Source organism: Pelophylax lessonae, assembly GCF_965119305.1.
Source record: "Pelophylax lessonae genome assembly, chromosome: 1".
In the NCBI taxonomy this organism is placed as follows: domain Eukaryota; kingdom Metazoa; phylum Chordata; class Amphibia; order Anura; family Ranidae; genus Pelophylax; species Pelophylax lessonae.
This window is the reverse complement of record NC_138768.1, coordinates 3,045,638-3,071,779: the sequence shown is the minus strand read 5'-3', so window position 1 is coordinate 3,071,779 and position 26,142 is coordinate 3,045,638. Positions and strand designations below refer to the sequence as shown.

At 50.9% G+C, this 26,142-nt stretch overlaps 1 protein-coding gene across 2 annotated transcripts in view; it reads left to right on the top strand.

The window, feature by feature from the left end:
- The first annotated feature begins 1,785 nt into the window (after positions 1 to 1,785).
- The window catches only part of LOC309560348 (uncharacterized protein), an 88,903-nt gene continuing 64,546 nt past the window's right edge, over positions 1,786 to 26,142 (top strand). For both annotated transcript variants that reach the window (XM_082263973.1, XM_082263972.1), the window contains exons 1-2: positions 1,786 to 1,940; positions 25,793 to 25,845. In XM_082263973.1, the coding sequence (XP_082120099.1) occupies positions 1,837 to 1,940; positions 25,793 to 25,845 (157 nt within the window). In that variant the 5' untranslated portion in view covers positions 1,786 to 1,836. The remainder of the gene's footprint in view (positions 1,941 to 25,792; positions 25,846 to 26,142) is intronic.

Sequence of the window (26,142 nt, the reverse complement as noted above, 5' to 3'; positions counted from 1 at the left end):
GTACACTGAGGGAACTGGTACACTGAGGGAACTGGGCACTGAGGGAACTGGTACACCGAGGGGACTGGGCACTGAGGGAACTGGTACACCGAGGGAACTGGGCACTGAGGGAACTGGTACAGTGAGGGAACTGGTACACCGAGGGGACTGGGCACTGAGGGAACTGGTACACCGAGGGAACTGGGCACTGAGGGAACTGGTACACCGAGGGGACTGGGCACTGAGGGAACTGGTACACCGAGGGAACTGAGCACTGAGGGAACTGGTACACCGAGGGAACTGGGCACGGAGGGAACTGGTACACCGAGGGAACTGGTACACCGAGGGAACTGAACACTGAGGGAACTGGGCACTGAGTGAACTGGTACACCGAGGGAACTGGGCACTGAGGGAACTGGTACACCGAGTGAACTGGGCACTGAGAGAACTGGCACTGAGGGAACTGGCACACCGAGGGAACTGGCACACCGAGGGAACTGGACACTGAGGGAACTGGACACTGAGGGAACTGGGCACTGAGGGAACTGGTACACCGAGGGAACTGGTACACCAAGGGAACTGGTACACCGAGGGAACTGGGCACTGAGGGAACTGGTACACCGAGGGAACTGGGCACTGAGGGAACTGGCATACCAAGGGAACTGGGCACTGAGGGAACTGGGCACTGAGGGAACTGGTACACCGAGGGAACTGGGCACTGAGGGAACTGGCATACCAAGGGAACTGGGCACTGAGGGAACTGGTACATCGAGGGAACTGGGCACTGAGGGAACTGGTACACCGAGGGAACTGGGCACGGAGGGAACTGGTACACCGAGGGAACTGAACACTGAGGGAACTGGGCACTGAGTGAACTGGTACACCGAGGGAACTGGGCACTGAGAGAACTGGCACTGAGGGAGCTGGCACACCGAGGGAACTGGCACACCGAGGGAACTGGACACTGAGGGAACTGGGCACTGAGGGAACTGGTACACCGAGGGAACTGGTACACCAAGGGAACTGGTACACCGAGGGAACTGGGCACTGAGGGAACTGGTACACCGAGGGAACTGGGCACTGAGGGAACTGGCATACCAAGGGAACTGGGCACTGAGGGAACTGGGCACTGAGGGAACTGGGCACTGAGGGAACTGGTACACCGAGGGAACTGGGCACTGAGGGAACTGGTACATCGAGGGAACTGGGCACTAGGGGACCTGGCAAACTGAGGGAACTGGGCACCGAGGCAACTGGCACAACAAGGAAACTGGGGAGTGGGGAACGGACACAATGAGGTAACTGGGGCAGTGAGGGAACTGACATACCACGAAAACTGGCATTATGAGAAAACCAGGGCACTAAGGGAACTGCAAACTGAAGAAACCCTGGCATTATGAGAAAACTGGGGCCCTGAGGGAACCGGTACACCGAAAGAACCGTGGCACAGAGGGAACCGGCACGCCGAGAGAACCGGGGCACAGAGAGAACTGGCACAACAAGGAAACCAGGGAACTAAAGAAACTGGCACAATGAGGGAAGCGGGCAGTGAGGGAACTGACACACCAAGAAAACCTGGCATTACGAGAAAACTGGAATCCTGAGGGAACCGGTACACCGAAAGAACCGGGGCACAGAGGGAACGGCCTGGATCAGTCTTCCAGGGGCACCTTGAAAAAGAGAAAGTTAGAGAAGTGACATAAAGTTGAGGAAGAGAAGTTGAGGAGGGAGGGGGAGGGGGAGAGGCACACAGGAGGAGGAGGAGGAGGAGGAGGAGGAGAGGGAGAAGAAAGGAAAATCATTCTAGACTGGAGACTGAAGAGGGAGAGACAGAAAACTTCCCAGCTCCAGGCAGACATGAGACCGCACTCCGACATGAATGCCCTCAACCTGGACACCTATGGCCTGTCCCTCATCACTGCCAAAGAGGACATCCTCAATGACCGCATCTCCACCGACTGGTGAGACACTTCCCGGGGAGGGGGTGCCAGCCACAGTGGGCATGAGGAAGAGTGCCAGATGGGGGGGGGGGGCACAGAGCAGGGGTAGGATTTAGGATGGGCTGGGATCAGGGGTAAGAGAAGGAGGGTGCGGGTTCTGGAATGAGGACAGAAAGTTCTGCACTGCATACTAATGATGTGTCAGAGGAGAAGATGGGGGCATCACCATGGGGCCACCTGTATTTACCCGACTTTGGCTCCCCGTCTGAGGGTCCTACACCAAACTTCCCAAATTTTTCCTGATCTCAGACAGGCCTGACAATCCCAGAACCCACCGCCTCCAGGGCCCGCGGGTACCCAACAACCTGGGGCCCCTGAGGAAGGAGGGTGGAGGGGACTTCATGAAGTTCAGGATGGAAGTCTCCTGAGCCGAGAGAATTCAGGAGGACACTAAGATACCAAGAAGCCGAAGACTTACACCCAATGCCAGCACAGAGGCAAGAAATATACAAGAAGGGGGTCAGAGGAAATGATTCATACCCCCGAAATAAGGAGCCTTCCAGAATGAGGGCAGGAAATATTCCAAGACTAACAATATACAAAGTATCCATAATATTCCCTCCTAAAATAGAGGATTACCTACTTTTCAAGGTGATCTGCTCAATGACTTACATAATCTATGACATCAGCATTATTATATCCAATCACATTATTATATACATCACAGGAAGCCCTACACCCTAACTGTGATTGGACATAATAATGATGAGGTCATGGGTTATGTCAGTCATCAACCTGATCACCTTCAAAGGCACTTAATAGCTCTATTATAATAATATTTATAAACTTGTGTCTGTATGTGAAGGGTACCTACAATGGAGGAACCACACCAATGGGTAGATGGCCCACACCAAGGGGTAGATGGCCCACACCAAGGGGTAGATGGCCCACACCAAGGGGTAGATGACCCACACCAAGGGGTAGATGACCCACACCAAGGGGTAGATGACCCACACCAAAGGGTAGATGACACACACCAAAGGGTAGATGACCCACACCAAGGGGTAGATGACCCACACCAAGCGGCAGAAGACCTACACCAAAGGGTAGGGGATATCTGATATTAGATGACCCACTCTAAGGTGTACCTGATATAAGATGTTCCACTTCAAGGGAACCTTATTTTAGATGACCCATACCAAAGGGGTAGATGACCCATACCAAAGGGGTAGATGACCCAGACCAAAAGGTAGATGACCCCGATCAAGAGGTAGATGACCCAGACCAAGAGCTAGATGCCCACAGATCAAGAGGTAGATGATCCAGACCAAGAGGTAGATGACCCAGACCAAGAGGAAGATGACCCAGACCAAGAGGAAGATGACCCAGACCAAGAGGTAGATGACCCAGACCAAGAGGTAGATGCCCACGTATCAAGAGGTAGATGACCCACACCAAGAGGTAGATGCCCACCGATCAAGAGGTAGATGACCCAGACCAAGAGGTAGATGCCCACAGATCAAGAGGTAGATGACCCAGACCAAGAGGTAGATGACCCAGACCAAGAGGAAGATGACCCAGACAAAGAGGTAGATGACCCAGACCAAGAGGTAGATGCCTACGTATCAAGAGGTAGATGACCCACACCAAGAGGTAGATGCCCACCGATCAAGAGGTAGATGACCCAGACCAAGAGGTAGATGCCCACAGATCAAGAGGTAGATGATCCAGACCAAGAGGTAGATGACCCAGACCAAGAGGAAGATGACCCAGACAAAGAGGTAGATGACCCACACCAAGAGGTAGATGACCCAGACCAAGAGGTAGATGACCCAGACCAAGAGGAAGATGACCCAGACCAAGAGGAAGATGACCCAGACAAAGAGGTAGATGACCCAGACCAAGAGGTAGATGCCCACGTATCAAGAGGTAGATGACCCACACCAAGAGGTAGATCCCTACCGATCAAGAGGTAGATGACCCAGACCAAGAGGTAGATGACCCAGACCAAGAGGAAGATGACCCAGACCAAGAGGTAGATGATCCAGACCAAGAGGTAGATGACCCAGACCAAGAGGTAGGTGACCCAGACCAAGAGGTAGGTGACCCAGACCAAGAGGAAGGTGACCCACACCAAGGGTTAGATGACCCACACCAAGGGTTAGATGACGCACACCAAGAGGTAGTTGACCCAGACCAAGGGGTAGATGACCCACACGAAGAGGTAGATGACCCAGACAAAGGGATAGATGGTCCAGAGCAAGAGGAAGATGACCCAGAATAAGGGATAGATGACCCAGAATAAGGGATAGATGACCCAGAATAAGGGATAGATTACTCATACCAACCTAATGTTAATATATAATAAAGGGTGATACTCCATGTGAAGGGGTTCCTGATATTAGGTGATCCATGTGAAGGGGTTCCTGATATTAGATACTCCATGTGAAGGGGTTCCTGATATTAGATACCCCATGTGAAGGGGTTCCTGATATTAGATACTCCATGTGAAGGGGTTCCTGATATTAGATACTTCATGTGAAGGGGTTCCTGATATTAGATACTCCATGTGAAGGGGTTCCTGATATTAGATAATCCATGTGAAGGGGTTCCTGATATTAGATAATCCATGTGAAGGGGTTCCTGATATTAGATGATCCATGTGAAGGGGTTCCTGATATTAGATACTCCATGTGAAGGGGTTCCTGATATTAGATACTCCATGTGAAGGGGTTCCTGATATTAGATAATCCATGTGAAGGGGTTCCTGATATTAGATACTCCATGTGAAGGGGTTCCTGATATTAGATAATCCATGTGAAGGGGTTCCTGATATTAGATGATCCATGTGAAGGGGTTCCTGATATTAGATAGTTTCCTGGGATCAGCGGGAGGCGATGATGAGTCTCGTTATCCGGAGGGTGTCAGGTGGTGAAGGTCGGGGGTGGTGAGGATGATGATGGAGCCCCCATACATCAATATATACTGTATATCATTCATAGAATACGCCCCGCACACCGTATTCATCCTCCATGTGGATGACACAACCTCCCAGAGGACAGGAGGGGGAGGGGCACAGACAGTGACAGCTCCCCGCCTCCCTCTATCATTACCCAGCAGAGGTTGTCAGCTCAGATTTCCACACAGCGGCCGGTCTGTCTGGGGTACGCGAGTCTCTAGCAGTCCCATGTGACATAGAAGCAGGCTCTCAGTCCCTGTGATAGGTGTCTCTAGCACTCCCCTGCAACAATATAAATAACACGCATTCTACTGTAATATGGTAACAGCCCGAGGAGTTCTTCTAACATGACAATGCTTTGGCAGTCTTCTGTAACATGGCAGCAGTCTCTAGCAGTCTCCTGTAACATGGCAGCAGTCTCCTGTAACATGGCAGCAGTCTCTAGCAGTCTCCTGTTCCATGGCAGCAGTCTCTAGCAGTCTCCTGTAACATGGCAGCAGTCTCCTGTTACATGGCAGCAGTCTCCTGTAACATGGCAGAAGTCTCTAGCAGTCTCCTGTAAAGTGGCAGAAGTCTCGAGTGGTCACCTGTAACATGGCAGCAGTCTCTAGCAGTCTCCTGTAACATTGCAGCAGTCTCTAGTAGTCTCCTGTTCCATGGCAGCAGTCTCTAACAGTCACCTGTAACATGGCAGCAGTCTCCAGAAGTCTCATGTGACATGGCAGCAGTCTCTAAAAGTCTCCTGTAACATGGCAGCAGTCTCCAGAAGTCTCATGTGACATGGCAGCAGTCTCTAAAAGTCTCCTGTAACATGGCAGCAGTTTCTAAAAAAGTCTCATGTGACATGGCAGCAGTCTCTATCAGTCTCCTATGGCAGCAGTCTCTAGAAGTCTCCTATGGCAGCAGTCTCTAGAAGTCTCCTGTAACATAGTTGCAATATTTAGAAGTACCTTGTAAAATGGCGGAAGTTTGCATCCTTCTCTTGTAATGTGGTTGCAGTCTCTAGCAGTCTCCTGTAACATGGCAGAAGTCTCATGTAATATAGCAGTAGTCTCTAGCAGTCTCCTGTAATATAGCAGCAGTCTCTAGCAGTCTTCTGTACTATAGCAGTAGTCTCTAGCAGTCTCCTGTAATATTGCAGTAGTCTCTAGCAGTCTCCTGTAATATAGCGGTAGTCTCTAGCAGTCTCCTGTAATATAGCAGTAGTCTCTAGCAGTCTCCTGTACTATAGCAGTAGTCTCTAGCAGTCTCCTGTAATATTGCAGTAGTCTCTAGCAGTCTCCTGTACTATAGCAGTAGTCTCTAGCAGTCTCCTGTAATATAGCAGTAGTCTCTAGCAGTCTCCTGTAATATAGCAGTAGTCTCTAGCAGTCTCCTGTACTATAGCAGTAGTCTCTAGCAGTCTCCTGTAATATAGCGGTAGTCTCTAGCAGTCTCCTGTAATATAGCAGCAGTCTCTAGCAGTCTCCTGTAATATAGCGGCAGTCTCTAGCAGTCTCCTGTAATATAGCAGCAGTCTCTAGCAGTCTCCTGTAATATAGCGGTAGTCTCTAGCAGTCTCCTGTAATATAGCGGTAGTCTCTAGCAGTCTCCTGTAATATAGCGGTAGTCTCTAGCAGTCTCCTGTAATATAGCGGTAGTCTCTAGCAGTCTCCTGTAATATAGCAGCAGTCTCTAGCAGTCTCCTGTAATATAGCGGTAGTCTCTAGCAGTCTCCTGTAATATAGCAGTAGTCTCTAGCAGTCTCCTGTAATATAGCGGTAGTCTCTAGCAGTCTCCTGTACTATAGCAGTAGTCTCTAGCAGTCTCCTGTAATATAGCGGTAGTCTCTAGCAGTCTCCTGTAATATAGCGGTAGTCTCTAGCAGTCTCCTGTAATATAGCGGTAGTCTCTAGCAGTCTCCTGTAATATAGCAGAAGTCTCTAGCAGTCTCCTGTAATATAGCGGTAGTCTCTAGCAGTCTCCTGTAATATAGCAGTAGTCTCTAGCAGTCTCCTGTAATATAGCAGTAGTCTCTAGCAGTCTCCTGTAATATAGCAGTAGTCTCTAGCAGTCTCCTGTAATATAGCGGTAGTCTCTAGCAGTCTCCTGTAATATAGCGGTAGTCTCTAGCAGTCTCCTGTAATATAGCGGTAGTCTCTAGCAGTCTCCTGTAATATAGCAGTAGTCTCTAGCAGTCTCCTGTACTATAGCAGTAGTCTCTAGCAGTCTCCTGTAATATAGCAGTAGTCTCTAGCAGTCTCCTGTAATATAGCAGTAGTCTCATGTAATATAGCAGTAGTCTCTAGCAGTCTCCTGTAATATTGCAGTAGTCTCTAGCAGTCTCCTGTAATATAGCAGCAGTCTCTAGCAGTCTTCTGTACTATAGCAGTAGTCTCTAGCAGTCTCCTGTAATATAGCAGTAGTCTCTAGCAGTCTCCTGTACTATAGCAGTAGTCTCTAGCAGTCTCATGTAATATAGCGGTAGTCTCTAGCAGTCTCCTGTAATATAGCAGTAGTCTCTAGCAGTCTTATGTAATATAGCGGTAGTCTCTAGCAGTCTCCTGTAATATAGCGGTAGTCTCTAGCAGTCTCCTGTAATATAGCAGCAGTCTCTAGCAGTCTCCTGTAATATAGCAGTAGTCTCTAGCAGTCTCCTGTAATATAGCGGTAGTCTCTAGCAGTCTCCTGTAATATAGCAGTAGTCTCTAGCAGTCTCCTGTAATATAGCGGTAGTCTCTAGCAGTCTCCTGTAATATAGCGGTAGTCTCTAGCAGTCTCCTGTAATATAGCAGTAGTCTCTAGCAGTCTCCTGTAATATAGCGGTAGTCTCTAGCAGTCTCCTGTAATATAGCGGTAGTCTCTAGCAGTCTCCTGTAATATAGCAGTAGTCTCTAGCAGTCTCCTGTAATATAGCGGTAGTCTCTAGCAGTCTCCTGTAATATAGCAGTAGTCTCTAGCAGTCTCCTGTAATATAGCAGTAGTCTCTAGCAGTCTCCTGTAATATAGCAGTAGTCTCTAGCAGTCTCCTGTAATATAGCGGTAGTCTCTAGCAGTCTCCTGTACTATAGCAGTAGTCTCTAGCAGTCTCCTGTACTATAGCAGTAGTCTCTAGCAGTCTCCTGTAATATAGCAGCAGTCTCTAGCAGTCTCCTGTAATATAGCAGTAGTCTCTAGCAGTCTCCTGTAATATAGCGGTAGTCTCTAGCAGTCTCCTGTAATATAGCGGTAGTCTCTAGCAGTCTCCTGTAATATAGCAGTAGTCTCTAGCAGTCTCCTGTAATATAGCAGTAGTCTCTAGCAGTCTCCTGTAATATAGCGGTAGTCTCTAGCAGTCTCCTGTACTATAGCAGTAGTCTCTAGCAGTCTCCTGTACTATAGCAGTAGTCTCTAGCAGTCTCCTGTAATATAGCAGCAGTCTCTAGCAGTCTCCTGTAATATAGCAGTAGTCTCTAGCAGTCTCCTGTAATATAGCGGTAGTCTCTAGCAGTCTCCTGTAATATAGCGGTAGTCTCTAGCAGTCTCCTGTAATATAGCGGTAGTCTCTAGCATTGTTTTATAACATGGAGTGTTTTCTAGCATTCTCTTGTAACATAGTAACAATGTAGTGGTCTCTTAGCCTCCCATGCACCCTGATTGGAGAATGTCAGAGATAGAAGTAGGCGGAGTCAGGGAGAGTTGTGTCTGGTTGTGGACGGAGAGTGATATAAACATGAACAGTGATTGGTTGTGATAGGAAAGCACAGTGATTGGTGATTGGTTGGTGGGGGGATGGAAAATAGTGAATGGTTGGTGGGGGGTGGAAAATAGTGAATGGTTGGTGGGGGGTGGAGAATAGTGATTGGCTGGTGGGGGGTGAGAATAGTGATTGGCTGGTGTGGGGGTGGAGCATAGTGATTGGTTGGTGGGGGGAGGAGAATAGTGATTGGTTGGTGGGGGGGGGGGTGAAGAATAGTGATTGGTTGGTGGGGGGGGGGTGAAGAATAGTGATTGGTTGGTGGGGGGGGTGAATAGTGATTGGTTGGTGGGGGTGAGAATAGTGATTGGTTGGTGGGGGGGGGGTGAAGAATAGTGATTGGTTGGTGGGGGGGTGAATAGTGATTGGTTGGTGGGGGTGAGAATAGTGATTGGTTGGTGGGGGTGAGAATAGTGATTGGTTGGTGGGGGTGAATAGTGATTGGTTGGTGGGGGTGAGAATAGTGATTGGTTGGTGGGGGGTATACACATGCACACTCAGGTTGAACTGGATAGTCTTAAGTCACCATGTATTGCTGGCTGTCTGGATGAGTAGTGGGGTCTCCTGGCTGTCTGGATGAGTAGTGGGGTCTCCTGGCTGTCTGGATGGGTAGTGGGGTCTCCTGGCTGTCTGGATGAGTAGTGGGGTCTCCTGGGTGTCTGGATGAGTAGTGGGGTCTCCTGGCTGTCTGGATGAGTAGTGGGGTCTCCTGGCTGTCTGGATGAGTAGTGGGGTCTCCTGGCTGTCTGGATGGGTAGTGGGGTCTCCTGGCTGTCTGGATGAGTAGTGGGGTCTCCTGGGTGTCTGGATGAGTAGTGGGGTCTCCTGGCTGTCTGGATGAGTAGTGGGGTCTCCTGGCTGTCTGGATGAGTAGTGGGGTCTCCTGGCTGTCTGGATGGGTAGTGGGGTCTCCTGGCTGTCTGGATGAGTAGTGGGGTCTCCTGGGTGTCTGGATGAGTAGTGGGGTCTCCTGGCTGTCTGGATGAGTAGTGGGGTCTCCTGGCTGTCTGGATGGGTAGTGGGGTCTCCTGGCTGTCTGGATGAGTAGTGGGGTCTCCTGGGTGTCTGGATGAGTAGTGGGGTCTCCTGGCTGTCTGGATGGGTAGTGGGGTCTCCTGGGTGTCTGGATGAGTAGTGGGGTCTCCTGGGTGTCTGGATGGGTAGTGGGGTCTCCTGGGTGTCTGGATGAGTAGTGGGGTCTCCTGGGTGTCTGGATGGGTAGTGGGGTCTCCTGGGTGTCTGGATGGGTAGTGGGGTCTCCTGGGTGGTCTCCTCTTCTGGGAATAATGAGCTGTCAGACAATAGAGGAGAAGACGGCTCTGCAGACAGACAGACGTCTATACATTGTACCTCCTCCCGTCTGTGTGCTCCATGCACCCCCCACAGGAGGTAATGAGTGACATCCCGACTGTCAGAGAACCAATCACTGACACTCCGAACCCACCGACCACCGACTGACCACCCAACATTCCACCCAATACAACATCTCACCATTGTGTGTGAGGAGCCCCGCTGTACAGATGTCCAACCTGTGGCCCTTCAAAGGCCCCAACCATCTCCTGTACTATGTCTGCAGTCTCTGACCGTCTCCTGTACCATGTCTGTAGTCTCTGACCGTCTCCTGTACCATGTCTGCAGTCTCTGACCATCTCCTGTACTATGTCTGCAGTCTCTGACCGTCTCCTGTACTATGTCTGTAGTCTCTGACCATCTCCTGTACCATGTCTGCAGTCTCTGACCATCTCCTGTACTATGTCTGTAGTCTCTGACCATCTCCTGTACTATGTCTGCAGTCTCTGACCATCTCCTGTACTATGTCTGCAGTCTCTGACCATCTCCTGTACTATGTCTGTAGTCTCTGACCATCTCCTGTATCATGTTTGCAGTCTCTGACCGTCTCCTGTACCATGTCTGTAGTCTCTGACCATCTCCTGTACCATGTCTGTAGTCTCTGACCATCTCCTGTACCATGTCTGTAGTCTCTGACCGTCTCCTGTACTATGTCTGCAGTCTCTGACCGTCTCCTGTACTATGTCTGCAGTCTCTGACCATCTCCTGTACTATGTCTGCAGTCTCTGACCATCTCCTGTACCATGTCTGCAGTCTCTGACCATCTCCTGTACCATGTCTGCAGTCTCTGACCATCTCCTGTACTATGTCTGTAGTCTCTGACCATCTCCTGTACTATGTCTGCAGTCTCTGACCATCTCCTGTACTATGTCTGTAGTCTCTGACCATCTCCTGTACCATGTCTGTAGTCTCTGACCATCTCCTGTACCATGTCTGCAGTCTCTGACCATCTCCTGTACTATGTCTGCAGTCTCTGACCATCTCCTGTACTATGTCTGCAGTCTCTGACCGTCTCCTGTACTAGGTCTGTAGTCTCTGACCATCTCCTGTATCATGTCTGCAGTCTCTGACCATCTCCTGTACTATGTTTGCAGTCTCTGACCATCTCCTGTACCATGTCTGTAGTCTCTGACCATCTCCTGTACTATGTCTGCAGTCTCTGACCATCTCCTGTACTATGTCTGTAGTCTCTGACCATCTCCTGTACCATGTCTGCAGTCTCTGACCATCTCCTGTACTATGTCTGCAGTCTCTGACCGTCTCCTGTACTAGGTCTGTAGTCTCTGACCATCTCCTGTATCATGTCTGCAGTCTCTGACCGTCTCCTGTACCATGTCTGCAGTCTCTGACCGTCTCCTGTACTATGTCTGCAGTCTCTGACCATCTCCTGTACTATGTTTGCAGTCTCTGACCATCTCATGTACTATGTCTGCAGTCTCTGACCGTCTCCTGTACCATGTCTGCAGTCTCTGACCGTCTCCTGTACCATGTCTGCAGTCTCTGACCGTCTCCTGTACTATGTCTGCAGTCTCTGACCGTCTCCTGTACTATGTCTGCAGTCTCTGACCGTCTCCTGTACTAGGTCTGTAGTCTCTGACCGTCTCCTGTACCATGTCTGCAGTCTCTGACCGTCTCCTGTATCATGTCTGCAGTCTCTGACCGTCTCCTGTACTATGTCTGCAGTCTCTGACCATCTCCTGTACCATGTCTGCAGTCTCTGAAGATTACAGGACAGGAATAGAGAAAATCTTCCAGTGGTGACACCTGTTGCGGTGACAACGGTTGGGATTTCCCCTCACTTCCTGTTCTGGTTCTGACACAGGAAGTAAGAGGTGATCTCCAAGCAGGAACACAGAGAGGACCTCTAACGTCTTCCTTCTATAATAAAAGGTTGAAGAGTTCTGTATTATTGGGGGGTTCTGGGGTCTCTCTGGTGACCATGTGACTCCCCCGGTCTGGTTACGGTGTTCTCGGCTCATGCGGTGACATTGGGCGTCTCTCTATAGTGCCCTATTCCTTCATTTGTCACGTTGGTTGGTTAATGTGTAATGTTGAGGGGGGGAGGGGGGACTCTGATCCGTGACCGCTCTCCGGCGGTGACAACCATAAGGAAGAAGAAATTCCTGCCTGCGCAGGGGACAAAGTTCTCTGGGTCAGAATTCAGGGACGGGGAAAGAGGAAGGACGGGGTGACACCCGGAGCCATCACATGGGAGAGGGACCATTACCACAGGGGGAGGAGCCATCCCATGGGAGAGGGACCATTACCACAGGGGGAGGAGCCATCACATGGGAGAGGGACCATTACCACAGGGGGAGGAGCCATCACATGGGAGAGGGACCATTACCACAGGGGGAGGAGCCATCACATGGGAGAGGGACCATTACCACAGGGGGAGGAGCCATCACATGGGAGAGGGACCATTACCACAGGGGGAGGAGCCATCCCATGGGAGAGGGACCATTACCACAGGGGGAGGAGCCATCACATGGGAGAGGGACCATTACCACAGGGGGAGGAGCCATCACATGGGAGAGGGACCATTACCACAGGGGGAGGAGCCATCATATGGGAGAGGGACCATTACCACAGGGGGAGGAGCCATCACATGGGAGAGGGACCATTACCACAGGGGGAGGAGCCATCACATGGGAGAGGGACCATTACCACAGGGGGAGGAGCCATCACATGGGAGAGGGACCATTACCACAGGGGGAGGAGCCATCATATGGGAGAGGGACCATTACCACAGGGGGAGGAGCCATCACATGGGAGAGGGACCATTACCACAGGGGGAGGAGCCATCCCATGGGAGAGGGACCATTACCACAGGGGGAGGAGCCATCACATGGGAGAGGGACCATTACCACAGGGGGAGGAGCCATCACATGGGAGAGGGACCATTACCACAGGGGGAGGAGCCATCCCATGGGAGAGGGACCATTACCACAGGGGGAGGAGCCAAGGATGGCAGCAGGAGCAGGGGGACGAGGAGTCCTGAATCAATATTACAACAGTCAGGAAATTTCCCATCCTCCACCTCAGTCAGAGATTTCCTCTGCAAGGGGCTCCCTTCCTGACTCCTCCCATATGTAGACCTCCGGTTTGTGCAGAGGAGGTCCTTTCCTGACTCCTCCCATATGTAGACCTCCGGTTTGTGCAGAGGAGGTCCTTTCCTGACTCCTCCCATATGTAGACCACCCCCCCAGCTTGTGCAGAGGAGGACCTTTCCTGACTCCTCCCATATGTAGACCCCTGGTTTGTACAGAGGAGGTCCTTTCCTGACTCCTCCCATATGTAGACCTCCGGTTTCTGCAGAGGAGGTCCTTTCTTGACTCCTCCCATATGTAGACCACCCCCCCAGCTTGTGGCAGAGGAGGACCTTTCCTGACTCCTCCCATAGGGTGTTCTCAGGACAGAAATAGAGCTGCTAATACCCCAGAGTGCGACACATGGTGGACTCATCCCTGGCTCTCATTATATAGTGAGGGGCTCAGCACTCCACATGGATGCGGCACATGGTGGTCTCATCCCTGGCTCTCATTATATAGTGAGGGGCTCAGCACTCCAGGTGGATGCGGCACATGGTGGACTCATCCCCGGGTCTCATTATATAGTGAGGGGCTCAGCACTCCAGGTGGATGCGGCACATGGTGGTCTCACCCCTGGCTCTCATTATATAGTGAGGGCTCAGTACTCCAGGTGGATGCGGCACATGGTGGACTCATCCCTGGCTCTCATTATATAATGAGGGCTCAGTAATCCAGGTGGATGCGGCACATGGTGGTCTCATCCCTGGCTCTCATTATATAGTGCGGGGCTCAGTACTCCAGGTGGATGCGGCACATGGTGGACTCATCCCTGGCTCTCATTATATAATGAGGGCTCAGTAATCCAGGTGGATGCGGCACATGGTGGTCTCATCCCTGGCTCTCATTATATAGTGCGGGGCTCAGCACTCCAGGTGGATGCAGCACATGGTGGACTCATCCCTGGCTCTCATTATATAGTGCGGGGCTCAGTACTCCAGGTGGATGCGGCACATGGTGGTCTCATCCCTGGCTCTTATTATATAGTGAGGGGCTCAGCACTCCAAGTGGATGCAACACATGGTGGACTCATCCCCAGCTGGTCATGGGTTTATCTAGTTTTCTGACTCACACACCATGGTGGATAAAGGAAGGGGGGCGTTTTATTGTGGGATTAGAGTGTCAGCTCTTGTGTATATCATGCACAGTGTTGGATAGAGGAAGGGGGGTTGTATTGTGGGATTAGAGTGTCAGCTCTTGTGTATATCACGCACAGTGTTGTATAGAGGAAGGGGGGTTGTATTGTGGGATTAGAGTGTCAGCTCTTGTGTATATCACGCTCAGTGTTGGATAGAGGAAGGGGGGGGTTGTATTGTGGGATTAGAGTGTCAGCTCTTGTGTATATCACGCACAGTGTTGTATAGAGGAAGGGGGGTTGTATTGTGGGATTAGAGTGTCAGCTCTTGTGTATATCACGCTCAGTGTTGGATAGAGGAAGGGGGGTTGTATTGTGGGATTAGATTGTCAGCTCTTGTGTATATCACGCAGTGTTGGATAGAGGAAGGGGGTTATATTTTGGGGGGATTAGAGTGTCAGCTCTTGTGTATATCATGCACAGTGTTGGATAGAGGAAGGGGGGGTATATTGTGGGATTAGAGTGTCAGCTCTTGTGTATATCACGCAGTGTTGGATAGAGGAAGGGGGGTATATTTTGGGGGGATTAGAGTGTCAGCTCTTGTGTATATCACGCACAGTGTTGGATAGAGGAAGGGGGGGTTATTTTGTGGGATTAGAGTGTCAGCTCTTGTGTATATCACGCTCAGTGTTGGATAGAGGAAGGGGGGTTGTATTGTGGGATTAGAGTGTCAGCTCTTGTGTATATCACGCAGTGTTGGATAGAGGAAGGGGGGTTGTATTGTGGGATTAGAGTGTCAGCTCTTGTGTATATCACGCACAGTGTTGGATAGAGGAAGGGGGGGGTTGTATTGTGGGATTAGAGTGTCAGCTCTTGTGTATATCACGCTCAGTGTCGGATAGAGGAAGGGGGGGTTGTATTGTAGGATTAGAGTGTCAGCTCTTGTGTATATCATGCTCAGTGTTGGATAGAGGAAGGGGGTATATTGTGGGATTAGAGTGTCAGCTCTTGTGTATATAATGCTCAGTGTTGGATAGAGGAAGGGGAGTATATTGTGGGATTAGAGTGTCAGCTCTTGTGTATATAATGCTCAGTGTTGGATAGAGGAAGGGGAGTATATTGTGGGATAAGAGTGTCAGCTCTTGTGTATATCATGCTCAGTGTTGGATAGAGGAAGGGGGTATATTGTGGGATTAGAGTATCAGCTCTTGTGTATATCACGCACAGTGTTGGATAGAGGAAGGGGGGGTGTATTGTAGGATTAGAGTGTCAGCTCTTGTGTATATTACGCTCAGTGTTGGATAGAGGAAGGGGGGTGTATTGTGGGATTAGAGTGTCAGCTCTTGTGTATATCACGCTCAGTGTTGGATAGAGGAAGGGGGGGTGTCATTGTATCCGGTGTTGTTTGGGGACAATGGGACATTCCTGGAATTGTTACATTTTCTGGCATGTGAAGTACAATGTAACATGAATGAGAAAAATCCAGAAGGTTTAACCCTCCGGGTGCCGGGGAGATGCCGAGCTGTGTAAGGAAGAGACATATGTCAGCCAGATCTTCAGCTCTTGTGGTACTACAATCCTATTATACCTGGGCAGCCACAGAACATGCTGGGAGTTGTAGTTCCACACCTGCCTGCTGAGTTCCGGCTTCTGTTCACACAGTTGGGGGGTGTTGCGGTAGTTTGGTGTTGGGGGGGCACGGATCATGAATGTCTCGGTGACCCCCTTCTTGGAGGAGAGGATGGGGGGGGGGTCACTATATATAATACAGAATAGGTATGCAGGAGCAGAGCCGGGAACTCCGAGTCCTCCATAGTCTGTAATGGGAGTTACATAGACGACGTTCCTCCATTGTGGATTGTACAATCGGTTGGTGCCGTGTGTGCTTAGAGATCAGTCCTCGTGTTTTGGACCCGGATCCCCCCCAGGAATGCGGCTGGAGATGCCAGTCCATATATATCAGACATTCCCCCCAAGGACTACGTATACACCAGACTCCGAATTCCTCCCATGGACTACATGTGTGGGACATATGTGAGGCCTCCGCACCCCTCATACACACCAATATTCCCAGTTCTTCCAGCGTCCTCCCCAGCAGGCCCCATACATGTGACTGGAACCCTCCTCTGAGACCTCCAAGTCCCCTCCACCGACCACCAAATCCAAGAACAAAGCTAATTACAGCGACAGGAAGGAGACTGAGAAACAATGTACAGATCAGACGGATTATCCCTCTGTCTCTGCAATTATCCCGGGGACACCTCAGACTCCTCCGCCTAATGGCCCTAAAGAGTCCTGCCTGGTGATCAGAGAGTGTTATGGTCCCCACACACCATTACACCACCACCAGCCTGAACCATTACCCCCCCCCACCATTACACCACCACCAGCCTGAACCATTACCCCCCCCCACCACCACCATTACACCACCAGCCTGAACCATTACCCCCCCCCACCATTACACCACCACCAGCCTAAACCATTACCCCCCCCACACACCATTACACCACCACCAGCCTGAACCATTACCCCCCCCCCCCCCCCCACCACCATTACACCACCAGCCTGAACCATTACCCCCCCCCCCACCATTACACCACCACCAGCCTGAACCATTACCCCCCCCCCCCACCATTACACCACCACCAGCCTAAACCATTACCCCCCCCCCCCCACCATTACACCACCACCAGCCTAAACCATTACCCCCCCCCACCACCATTACACCACCACCACCAGCCTGAACCATTACCCCCCCCCCACCATTACACCACCACCAGCCTAAACCATTACCCCCCCCCACCACCATTACACCACCACCAGCCTGAACCATTACCCCCCCCCCCCACCATTACACCACCACCAGCCTGAACCATTACCCCCCCCCCCCCACCATTACACCACCACCACCAGCCCGAACCATTACCCCCCCCCCCCCCACCATTACACCACCAGCCTGAACCATTACCCCCCTCCCCCCCCACCATTGCACCACCACTACCAGCCTGAACCATTACCCCCCCCCCCACCATTACACCACCACCAGCCTGAACCATTACCCCCCCCCCCCCCCACCATTACACCACCAGCCTGAACCATTACCCCCCTCCCCCCCCCACCATTACACCACCACTACCAGCCTGAACCATTACCCCCCCACAACATTACACCACCACCACCAGCCTGAACCATTACCCCCCCCCCCACCATTACACCACCACCAGCCTGAACCATTACCCCCCCCCCCACAACATTACACCACCACCACCAGCCTGAACCATTACCCCCCCCCCCCCACCATTACACCACCACCAGCCTAAACCATTACCCCCCCCCACCACCATTACACCACCAGCCTGAACCATTACCCCCCCCCCACCATTACACCACCACCAGCCTGAACCATTACCCCCCCCACCATTACACCACCAGCCTGAACCATTACCCCCCCCCCCACCATTACACCACCACCAGCCTAAACCATTACCCCCCCCCCCCCCCACCATTACACCACCACCAGCCTAAACCATTACCCCCCCCACCACCATTACACCACCACCAGCCTAAACCATTACCCCCCCCCACCACCATTACACCACCACCAGCCTGAACCATTACCCCCCCCCCCCACCATTACACCACCACCAGCCTGAACCATTACCCCCCCCACCATTACACCACCAGCCTGAACCATTACCCCCCCCCCCCACCATTACACCACCACCAGCCTAAACCATTACCCCCCCCCCCCCACCACCATTACACCACCACCAGCCTGAACCATTACCCCCCCACAACATTACACCACCACCACCAGCCTGAACCATTACCCCCCCCCCCACCATTACACCACCACCAGCCTAAACCATTACCCCCCCCCACCACCATTACACCACCACCAGCCTGAACCATTACCCCCCCCCCCCCACCATTACACCACCACCAGCCTGAACCATTACCCCCCCCACAACATTACACCACCACCACCAGCCTAAACCATTACCCCCCCCCCCACCACCATTACACCACCACCAGCCTGAACCATTACCCCCCCCCCCCCACCATTACACCACCACCAGCCTGAACCATTACCCCCCCCCCCCCCACCATTACACCACCAGCCTGAACCATTACCCCCCTCCCCCCCACCATTACACCACCACCAGCCTAAACCATTACCCCCCCCCCTCCACCATTACACAACCACCACCAGCCTGAACCATTACCCCCCCCCTCCTCCCCCACACCATTACAACACCTCCAGCCTGAACCATTACCCCCCCCCCCCCTCCACCACCATTACACCACCACCAGCCTGAACCATTACCCAACCTCCTCCTCCTCCCCACACCATTACACCACCACCACCAGCCTGAACCATTACCCCTCCTCCCCCACACCATTAAACCGCCACCACCAGCCTGAACCGGTGATATAAGGCTGGATGGATCCATTCTGACCCCTCCCATCTGAATGTCGCAGCTGAAATCCAGACTCATCAGACCAGGCAACATTTTTCCAATCTTCTATTGTCCAACGTTGGTGATCCTGTGCCAATTGTAGCCTCAGTTTCCTGTTCTTAGCTGACAGGAGTGGCACCTGGTGTGGTCTTCTGCTGCTGTAGCCCATCTGCTTCAAGGTTGGATGTGTTGTGTGTTCAGCAGGGCCAGATTAAGAGCATCATGGGCTTGGTGCTGAGGATTTTGAAGGGCCTTAAGGGCCGTGCCTTGGCATGCACCCAGAGGAGGAAGGGTGCAGCCATGCATGCCTAATTCAACATGGGATGCTGTCTCTGAAGCCCATAAACACATCCATGCATCGGCAACTGTCCCTCCTTGTCCGGCCTTCGTGCTGTGTGGGGAGGTTCTGAGGGAGCTGCCTGGGGAAGCGAGCCTAGAAGCCAGACTTCTGTGTTTACAAGTGACAGAAGAGCGGTAACAGTGAATATGGCCAACCCGGGGCCTATATAAAGGTAGGGGCCTGCATGGAGCTGCAGCTCCAATAGCCCCTACGTTAATCTGGCCCTGGTGGTATTCAGCACACCTTGGGTGTAACGAGTGGTTATTTGAGTTACTGTTACCTGTTACTGTCTGCCCATTCTCCTCTGACCTCAGCAAGGCATTTTTCTCCACACAACTGCCGCTCACTGCGTTGTGATTGGCTGATTAGCAGGTTGTGTTACCAAGCAATTGAACAGGTGTACCTAATAAAGTGGCCTGTGAGTGTGTACAGAAACCGGTGAAATGAGAATGGCAACAACTGCTCAAGCAAATTTATATATATATATACAGTAACAAATAGGTTATATAGCTGATTATAAGTCACTGATCCAGAAAATTACCCCTAATCGGGAGGTGGTCCTACCAAAGGGACAATTTTACAAACTGTCTGTCTGCATTAAACCCTTTCCCTGCTGGCCAGCACATTGGGGCCCATATCCAGTGTTGGGGCACTCAAAATAAGTTCCTCCAAAACCGGGTATAGCCACCTGCACTGTGTCCTGTGCAAACAATACTGGGTGCAGTAAGGTTTGGCCAGCGGCCTCTCACCAACTCCCAGGGTGACAGCTGGCCTCTATTCTTCAGGTCAGTGAAGTCAGCGGCAGAGGTCTTCTCCCCAACCATCAGGGGGCAGCACCAATCAGCAACAGTGACTACTCCCCCTCCCTGCTTCCATGATAGGGTGGTAGACATTTGGTCTCCTCACTACTCCTGCCTCATGCCTGCCAACACACCTTCCTTTTCCTCTGCACAGAGCTCTAGGAATGTTGGGATATGTAGTTCTTCTTCCAATCTCAGGCTCAGTCTGTCCAGGAACTACATGTCCCACAAGTCATAGTTGTGCCCAGCAAGCTTTGTCCTTCCCACAATCCACAGCAGCTCAGTCTCCACTTCCTGTCTGTGATCCCAGGGAGTGGGCGGGGCTTTCCTTCTCCTGTCCCTCATATGAGTAGCGCTCTATCTGTGCTCGCTGCTGCCCCTGGAGGCGGGGAGAGGAAGTGATTGTAGTCCCTGGAGCCAGAAAGAGCCATGCCATGGACAGGGGGCTGCATAAGACTATAGAAAAACTACAGAATAGTATAGGACTACAGAACTATGACTATAGGACCATAAAATAATATATGGGGCTTTAGAAGACTATTTAGAACTATATAGGAGTATATAACACTATACTATATAGGACTATATAACACTATACTATATAGGAGTATATAACACTATACTGTATAGGAGTATATAACACTATACTATATAGGAGTATATAACACTATACTATATAGGAGTATATAACACTATACTATATAGGAGTATATAACACCATACTGTATAGGAGTATATAACACCATACTGTATAGGAGTATATAACACTATACTATAAAGGAGTATATAACACTAGGAGTATATAGGAGTATATAACACTATACTGTATAGGAGTATATAACACCATACTGTATAGGAGTATATAACACCATACTGTATAGGAGTATATAACACCATACTGTATAGGAGTATATAACACCATACTGTATAGGAGTATATAACACCATACTGTATAGGAGTATATAACACTATACTATAAAGGAGTATATAACACTAGGAGTATATAGGAGTATATAACACTATACTGTATAGGAGTATATAACACTATACTATATAGGAGTATATAACACTATACTATATAGGAGTATATAACACCATACTGTATAGGAGTATATAACACCATACTGTATAGGAGTATATAACACCATACTGTATAGGAGTATATAACACTATACTATAAAGGAGTATATAACACTAGGAGTATATAGGAGTATATAACACTATACTGTATAGGAGTATATAACACTATACTATATAGGAGTATATATATGGTTTTATATGAGACTATGTATATAGAACACCATGTAAAGCTATATGGGACTCTAGAACACTGTATAAGAATAAATAAGACTATAGAGGACTCTATCAGGATATGGAGGACATAGAACCTCTGATCTATAACCAATACTGACACACAGAACCCCAATACTGACAAACCAAAACTCCAATACTGATACATGGAACCCCAATACTGACACATGGAACCCAATTACTGACACACCAAACCCCAATACTGATACATGGAACCCCAATACTGGCACATCAACCCCAATACTGACACATGGAACCCCAATACTGACACACCAAACGCCAATACTGATACATGGAACCCCAAATACTGATACATGGAACCCCAATACTGACACACAGAACCCCAAAACTGATACATGGAACCCCAGTATTAACACACAGAGCCCCAATACTGACACATAGACCCAAATACGGACAACAGAACCCCAATACTGATACATGGAACCCCAAAACAGATACATAGAACCCCAAAACAGATACATGGAACTCCAATACTGACCCACAGAGCCCCAATACTGACCCACAGAACCCCAATACTTACACACAGAACCCCAATACTGACACACAGAACCCCAATACTGACCCACAGAGCCCCAATACTGACACACAGAGCCCCAATACTGACACACAGAACCCCAATACTGACACACAGAGCACAAAAACTGACACACAGAGCCCCAATACTGACACACAGAACCCCAATACTTACACACAGAACCCCAATACTGACACACAGAGCCCCAATACTGAAACACAGAGCCCCAATACTGACACACAGAACCCCAATACTGACACACAGAACCCCAATACTGACACACAGAGCCCCAATACTGAAACACAGAGCCCCAATACTGACACACAGAACCCCAATACTGACACACAGAGCACCAATACTGACACACAGAACCCCAATACTGACACACAGAGCCCCAATACTTACACACAGAGCCCCAATACTGAAACACAGAGCCCCAATACTGACACACAGAACCCCAATATTTACACACAGAACCCCAATATTTACACACAGAGCCCCAATACTGACACACAGAACCCCAATACTTACACACAGAGCCCCAATACTGAAACACAGAGCCCCAATACTGACACACAGAACCCCAATACTGACACACAGAGCACCAATACTGACACACAGAACCCCAATACTGACACACAGAGCCCCAATACTTACACACAGAGCCCCAATACTGAAACACAGAGCCCCAATACTGACACACAGAACCCCAATATTTACACACAGAACCCCAATATTTACACACAGAGCACCAATACTGACACACAGAACCCCAATACTGACACACAGAGCCCCAATACTTACACACAGAGCCCCAATACTGAAACACAGAGCCCCAATACTGACACACAGAACCCCAATATTTACACACAGAACCCCAATATTTACACACAGAGCCCCAATACTGACACACAGAGCCCCAATACTGACACACAGAACCCCAATACTTACACACAGAGCCCCAATACTGAAACACAGAGCCCCAATACTGACCCACAGAACCCCAATACTGACACACAGAGCACCAATACTGACACACAGAACCCCAATACTGACACACAGAGCACCAATACTGACACACAGAGCCCCAATACTGACACACAGAACCCCAATACTTACACACAGAGCCCCAATACTGACCCACAGAACCCCAATACTGACACACAGAGCACCAATACTGACACACAGAACCCCAATACTGACACACAGAACCCCAATACTGACACACAGAGCCCCAATACTTACACACAGAGCCCCAATACTGAAACACAGAGCCCCAATACTGACACACAGAACCCCAATATTTACACACAGAACCCCAATATTTACACACAGAGCCCCAATACTGACACACAGAGCCCCAATACTTACACACAGATCCTACATTTATGACAGACAGAATCTTCAATGAGCCCCCCCATCTTCTCGTGTGATAATTATGGATTCCAGTTGATTTTAGTGGTGAAAATAAAGGATTATTGATCCCGGGAGGAATATGGGGTGACCCTGGAAAGGTCTGGGAATAGGGGGAGGATTATGGGGTGACCCTGGAAAGGTCTGGAAATAGGGGGAGGATTATGGGGTGACCCTGGAAAGGTCTGGAAATAGGGGGAGGATTATGGGGAGATCCTGGGAAGGTCTGGGAATAGGGGGAGGATTATGGGGAGATCCTGGAAAGATCTGGGAATAGGGGGAGGATTACGTGGTGACCCTGGGAAGGTCTGGGAATAGGGGGAGGATTACGGGGTGATCCGGGAAAGGTCTGGGAATAGGGGGAGGATTACGGGGTGATCCTGGAAAGGTCTGGGAATAGGGGGAGGATTATGGGGTGACCCTGGAAAGGTCTTGGAATAGGGGGAGGATTACGGGGTGATCCTGGAAAGGTCTGGGAATAGGGGGAGGATTACGGGGTGACCCTGGAAAGGTCTGGGAATAGGGGGAGGATTATGGGGTGATCCTGGAAAGGTCTGGGAATAGGGGGAGGATTATGGGGTGACCCTGGGAAGGTCTGGGAATAGGGGGAGGAATATGGGGTGACCCTGGAAAGGTCTGGGAATAGGGGGAGGATTATGGGGTGACCCTGGAAAGGTCTGGGAATAGGGGGAGGATTATGGGGTGACCCTGGGAAGGTCTGGGAATAGGGGGAGGATTATGGGGAGATCCTGGAAAGGTCTGGGAATAGGGGGAGGATTATGGGGTGATCCTGGAAAGATCTGGGAATAGGGGGAGGATTATGGGGTGACCCTGGGAAGGTCTGGGAATAGGGGGAGGATTATGGGGTGACCCTGGGAAGGTCTGGGAATAGGGGGAGGATTATGGGGTTATCCTGGAAAGGTCTGGGAATAGGGGGAGGATTACGTGGTGACCCTGGGAAGGTCTGGGAATAGGGGGAGGATTACGGGGTGATCCTGGGAAGGTCTGGGAATAGGGGGAGGATTACGGGGTGATCCGGGAAAGGTCTGGGAATAGGGGGAGGATTACGTGGTGACCCTGGGAAGGTCTGGGAATAGGGGGAGGATTACGGGGTGATCCGGGAAAGGTCTGGGAATAGGGGGAGGATTACGGGGTGATCCTGGAAAGGTCTGGGAATAGGGGGAGGATTATGGGGGGATCCTGGAAAGGTCTGGGAATAGGGGGAGGATTATGGGGTGATCCTGGAAAGGTCTGGGAATAGGGGGAGGATTATGGGATGACCCTGGAAAGGTCTGAGAATAGGGGGAGGATTACGGGGTGATCCGGGAAAGGTCTGGGAATAGGGGGAGGATTATGGGGTGACCCTGGAAAGGTCTGGGAATAGGGGGAGGATTATGGGGTGACCCTGGAAAGGTCTTGGAATAGGGGGAGGATTACGGGGTGATCCTGGAAAGGTCTGGGAATAGGGGGAGGATTACGGGGTGACCCTGGAAAGGTCTGGGAATAGGGGGAGGATTATGGGGTGATCCTAGAAAGGTCTGGGAATAGGGGGAGGATTATGGGGTGACCCTGGAAAGGTCTGGGAATAGGGGGAGGATTATGGGGTGACCCTGGAAAGGTCTGGGAATAGGGGGAGGATTATGGGGTGACCCTGGGAAGGTCTGGGAATAGGGGGAGGATTATAGGGTGATCCTGGAAAGGTCTGGGAATAGGGGGAGGATTATGGGGTGATCCTGGAAAGGTCTGGGAATAGGGGGAGGATTATGGGGTGACCCTGGAAAGGTCTGGGAATAGGGGGAGGATTATGGGGTGACCCTGGGAAGGTCTGGGTATAGGGGGAGGATTATGGGGGGATCCTGGGAAGGTCTGGGAATAGGGGGAGGATTATGGGGTGACCCTGGGAAGGTCTGGGAATAGGGGGAGGATTATGGGGTGACCCTGGAAAGGTCTGGGAATAGGGGGAGGATTATGGGGTGACCCTGGAAAGGTCTGGGTATAGGGGGAGGATTATGGGGTGATCCTGGAAAGGTCTGGGAATAGGGGGAGGATTATGGGGTGACCCTGGAAAGGTCTGGGTATAGGGGGGGGGATTATGGGGTGACCCTGGAAAGGTCTGGGAATAGGGGGGGATTATGGGGTGATCCTGGGAAGGTCTGGGAATAGGGGGAGGATTATGGGGTGATCCTGGGAAGGTCTGGGTATAGGGGGAGGATTATGGGGTGATCCTGGAAAGGTCTGGGAATAGGGGGAGGATTATGGGGTGACCCTGGAAAGGTCTGGGTATAGGGGGAGGATTATGGGGTGACCCTGGAAAGGTCTGGGAATAGGGGGAGGATTATGGGGTGACCCTGGAAAGGTCTGGGAATAGGGGGAGGATTATGGGGTGATCCTGGGAAGGTCTGGGAATAGGGGGAGGATTATGGGGGGATCCTGGGAAGGTCTGGGAATAGGGGGAGGATTATGGGGTGATCCTGGGAAGGTCTGGGAATAGGGGAGGATTATGGGGGGATCCTGGGAAGGTCTGGGAATAGGGGAGGATTATGGGGTGATCCTGGGAAGGTCTGGGAATAGGGGGAGGATTATGGGGTGATCCTGGGAAGGTCTGGGAATAGGGGGAGGATTACGGGGTGACCCTGGGAAGGTCTGGGAATAGGGGAGGATTATGGGGGGATCCTGGGAAGGTCTGGGAATAGGGGGAGGATTATGGGGTGACCCTGGAATGGTCTGGGAATAGGGGGAGGGTATCGGGCAGGGATGAGGGAAATGTAGAGTTTTCACAGAAGATTGTGTGGAAGTTTTTCCCATTCTTATTTCTTTCCCCCTCAGGGCTGTTTTCACCTATGAGAAGAAGTGGAGTTTGAAGCTGATGGATTCTGGAGGTGAGTCCGTGTGTCCGTCCTGTCTGTCTCTAAATCCCACCGATCGTCTGACTGGGGTCACCCAGATCTCCATGTAGAGTCCAAAAATACCGACCAACAACTCCTGGGGCCCCCGAACTCCAAGGGTTCAATACTTGTTATGTCCAGCAGGGGCAGATCAGGGGTGCCAAGCTCCATTTTATTGCGGCCCTCATCAAGCCTCTCTGAAACTGCACAGAGAAGCACAGGATCTGGAGGAGGAGTTCAATCCTCCTCCATGCTGCCAACTACTGAGACAAGGAAGCGGGCATAGACAAG